General features: G+C 31.2%; 1 protein-coding gene across 1 annotated transcript; it reads right to left on the bottom strand.

The window, feature by feature from the left end:
• Window positions 1-2,320: 2,320 nt before the first annotated feature.
• Window positions 2,321-3,148, bottom strand: LOC111385794. Its single transcript, XM_023010207.1, has one exon. It carries the CDS (start codon window positions 3,146-3,148, stop codon window positions 2,321-2,323), a length of 828 nt encoding a protein of 275 aa, XP_022865975.1.
• Between the last annotated feature and the right edge of the window lie 1,830 nt (window positions 3,149-4,978).

Below are 4,978 nucleotides of genomic sequence, written 5' to 3'. Positions count from 1 at the left end.
AGCATGCTGCTCAACTTGGAAGCCCAAGTTCTTGATCACAAACTACTTTGGTAATTTTTAAACCTATTTCCTCAATTTTTAAATCTATACTTTTGCAAGAAGCTCATGTCGAAAAGAATGATTTGATCGATTACTTAAATAATCATTGTAAAGATTTGACTAGTGAGCCTTTTGACATATAAAATGTGTTAGCTATTCAAATATCCACACTTGCTTTTGAATCTACATTCCGTAATAGTGGTTGGATTCTCGATACCTTTAGGAGTTCATTGAGTGCAAAGATAGTTAAGGCAATAATTTGCACTAAGAATTGGTTGTACAGCATGATTTGTTAATATTTGAATGAGGTGGAAGCATTTGAAGATTCAAAGAAGGTTATAGAAGGTGATCTTTCTATTCATTTTCTTTAATATTAGTTGCCTTATACCATATAATTATAACTAAATCAATATATTTTTATCTTTTTATAAAAAACAAATCAAGTGTTACAATTGAAGATGTTGCCCCAATTAGTATTGGCTAATTTGTTAAAACTAAATTGTTTCTTTCAGTTTGTTGCATTGTAATTATTAGATGTTTAGAACTTTAGTGTATAATATTTTTAATGATGTAGATAGTTAAGTTATAATGCGAATTTTAAACTAATAATTATGATTTAACTTGTTCGACATATGTTATCTTTTTATTTGTTAAACTGGGATTTTAAATTGAATCAAACCCAAAAAAAAGTGGTTTGATTTGGTTTGCTAAGAAAGTGAGATGATTTGGTTTGATTTGGAAAAATTTCAGACCACTTGGTTTGAAAATTTGCCTTAAGCCGTCCAAATGAAAACGTTTTCATCCTCAAATTATGGGGTTAAAAAGTATAGAAAATGTTTAGTTTTACGTGCAAAATATTCTATTGTGTGATTGAAAATAAGCCCTAGTTTGATGGCCATTACAAAGAGAAATTACTGGGGAAAAATAAAGTTTTAAACAGTAATTTTTGAAGAATGTGTGATCAAAAAGTAGGAAATAATTTTCGTTCACATGCAAAAATATTTTATTGTGTGAATGTGTGGTTGAAGATGAGTATAAAAAATAAAGAGAGCCAAACATGGAGTAAGTACAGAAAATAGAGTTTGGAAATAAAGAGAGTCAAAAAGGTCAAATGATAAGTTTCTTGGCATTTCGTGTGCAATAATTTTAAAAGGAGTATGTCAATTCAAATCTAGCTGTCATGATAAAAGTCCTGTGAGCATATATTTTTTATAGATACATATACAACATAAAGGATTGTTGGTTTTGGGTTAAAAGAAGAAATCACTGGGTAAAAGGAGAGGCAACCGTGGTTTAGAAACTCCTAATCTTCCTCTACCCTCATTCTTTCCATCTAAGACCTTAGCCCTAATTTCATCTGTCAAGCTTCATATTTATATTGTATCCAATTTCCTCTTTTACAATTTTACCGTTTCTGACTTCTTGTGGTTTGACAATTTGAGAGTCTATTGTAATTCTGGTATAATTTCTGGCATTTGGTATGGATCTGGAACCCTCAAGTCGCCTGTATCATTCCTCTTTCTCCTGATTACACTCCACAGTAGATTATGTCTTTATTGAGTTTAAACTTTAAAGCTTATAGATTAGTTAAGAAAAATTTAAAAGCATATTGCATGCTTTAATTTAAGGGGCCACATTTAAAGTTTGTCTTAGGTCTCGAAAACTCAAAGTTCGACTTTGATTAAACTTCGCCCGCACGATAGTTCTGGTTCCGCCCCTGATAAAATATGCTCATACAATAGAACAATGAATCCTATGATACAACACAAATGGTGGCTCTTTATTTTTTGTACTCAAAACTATGAATTCAAATATTGTTATCAATTAAAGAAGATACAACTATTTTTTAAAAACAATATTGTATTTAGAGTTTCATCTTAAAATATCTTTCTTCCTAGAAGAGGTTGGTCGTGTCGATCAAGTGAGGTAGTGTTAAGTTCCAACATAATACAAACTAACTCATCATAAAATTATATTCATTTCCCACCACGTTTTCATTTAATATCTTATAACATACATTCGCCCAAACACAAACAAATATATTATGTCCCTATTTGACTTATATAGAAATTAGATTTTTAATAAAAAAATTTGATAAATTGATAAAAATTGTCGTTAAAAATTGTAGATACCATGAAATATACGATTAAAATTAACTATGGATTTTTTATTTGATTTTTAATTCAAATTTTTAGGTCAAACAGAGGTATATCTCGTAATCATTTTTTATTTGCTTTAAAGGTTAGTACATTTCTCCCGTAAATAGACATTTGATTTTGCTTTAAGGAAGAAAATAATGAACATTACGAAAACAATGCATATTCCAGAAAGCTGGAAAACTCCTCCTGCCCAATCCATTTGCGTTAGGGAAAAATCCTACCAGGTCTTGCCTGTACGGTAAATACGATTTTCTCTTACCACTTTCCTTTATTGCTCTATTACGTACATAAAATGCTTCATGAAGTGAATTCGCCGCCGATTTCTCGCCGGAGACGACTCGCTTCGCTGTTGATTTTTTTGAATTTACAGTTTCTTTTGGCTTTTCTTCTTTGTGTTTCGGTGTTAAAAGGATGAAAGAGTCCTTGCCCTCGCTGTTGCATCGGCGGACCAAATCTCGGAACTTCCACCGCTTCGACCCTGATCCCGTGGACTTGCTCTTTTTACAATGACTCGGCGACGACTTAGAGAATTCAGGCCTCCATACGCAGTAAGTTCCCGGAGGTATAATCTCCAACTCATCGGCTTCCGATAAGGATGACGAAGGATAATCATTCTCGCACTTTTCCATAAAATTCTTCTTCAAAGGAATTCTAATACTCTCCACTCCTTCACCAGACAAACCTTTATTAAAATCGTCATAACTTACCAAAAGATTGCGGTTAAATACGGGAAACACTTGCTTGATTTGGCAGTCATAGATGAATTCCTCAGCCAAAATCCTTTGGTTTTCACCTACCAAAGCAAACTCAAATTCATCATCATTATTCTCATCGTCTTCAGTGTCGGTTGTGTTAAGTCCCGTGACTTTGTTAGCAATTTCTGCAATCCTATCTGCCGAATAGCTGTTGAAACTCGGGCAAATGCAGAGCTCCTCTTCACCATCCGCCATTTTGTTTATCGTCAAGCTTTTCTATGTATATTAATATATAACTGTAAGCATATACGTATAGAAAGAGATAGAGAAATGGAATGAAGCCCGAAGGTTCTCTTTAATGGGGAGACGAGGAGTATGTTGGGGGAAGGAGGGTGCTTCTTATAATGTGAGGGAAATATTTGACGGTCGTTAGTTATACGAGCCTTATTTGACGGTCGTTTGTTATTCCCAAAATTTACGATAATTCCCACGTGAGTTTCTAGAATTAAATTCGGGTTCACATGTCAGTTTCTAGAGTTATATTTATTTCATTGGTAATTAAAATATATTTTTGGATCAACTACCAATGAAATGCTGTCAAATGTTAATCTGACACAATTCTGATAAAATGAGTCTGACAATATAGCATAACTCATATTTAAAATTTGAACATAAACCTTGATTCATAATCTCATGATTATCATGTCACTCAAATGTTACACAATCAAATCATATAAGCCAACTTGGTTACTATTTTACATTAACTAATCTATCAAATAAAATTTCAAAATGACTATAAACTTTCGTTTGACTCTAGAAATAATGGCCTCATCTTTTGGAAAATTGAGACAAAAAAAAAATTGAGATTATATTGGATATCATATGACAAAGTTAAAATAATAATAATAATAATAATAATAATAATAATAATAATAATAATAATAATAATAATAATAATAATAATAAAATTATTAAAGTATACTTTTCGAATTCCAAACTCCAACTATTCACCATAATCAACTTTCAAATTTCTTAAATTGATTTTCTTTGCTTCTCATTTTTTATTAGAAAATTGTATGGTTAAAAATGAGGTTGAAGATAAATTTTATGGGTTCTCCATTGATGAATTTTTATTTTTATTTTTTATAGAAATGAAAATGTAGCAACTAGAAAAGAAGACGATGGATTGTTTTTAATCATGTGTCTTACTTATTTAAATCATTATCGAGGGCAGACCTATGAAGGGAGGAATGGGTGCCGTCACCCACATATGCGACTTTTTTAAATTCAAAATTTTAGATTTTTTTTTTGGTTTCTTTCCAAATTTATTTGAAATAATTTTTTTACTGAATTGTGTCTCGTCTCCATTGAAATATAATATTGAGTCCACTCCTAATCAATCTAATATTTTTTATTAAAAAAAAAAGTAACTCTTCGATGGAAATCGTAATGACTAAATAGAGATGGAGTACCTTAAAATAAAATGTGAAAAAAATAATATGTAAAGAAAAAGTAGAAATTACTCTCCAACGACTATGAAAGTCGTCATTCAGGTGCTTCCATTAGTGGGGTCCACTCCGTGAGTAAAAGTTGGCGGATTGAATAATTTGATAGGAAATTAATTTCGCCGTCATTAACTATACTGTGTACTATTATAATACATACAGTCTCAAGAAACCGAATCCCATAGCATGCACGAAATAGAATAACAACAGTATTCCACGAAATACCTTTCTTGTTTGGAAAGAAACCAATTCTTTTTCTCTTTGTCTCTTTCTTTTCCCAATAAAATTTACTTAAGCGGTTTTGCTTGATTCAAGCATATTTGACTAAAAATTATGCTAAGACTACATTTTATGGACTAAAATAATTCTATTTATACAGAAAGTTGTCCCTTCTCTCAAAGTGCATGCGAGCCCCACGGCAATATAAAAATTTCCAAATTTGGTGCCCCTATTGTGAGTAACGGATAAATGATTAAATAAAAAAAATTATGTACATACAATATCGTCCTTATGGGTTATATCTTGAAGTACATTGTGTGAGAATTCAAAAGTTGAACAAGTGTTGTTTTTTTTTTTTTTT

This window comes from Olea europaea, unplaced genomic scaffold (genome assembly GCF_002742605.1).
Source record: "Olea europaea var. sylvestris unplaced genomic scaffold, O_europaea_v1 scaffold3286, whole genome shotgun sequence".
Taxonomy (NCBI): Eukaryota; Viridiplantae; Streptophyta; class Magnoliopsida; order Lamiales; family Oleaceae; genus Olea; species Olea europaea.
This window is presented reverse-complemented; position numbering and strand designations above follow the sequence as displayed.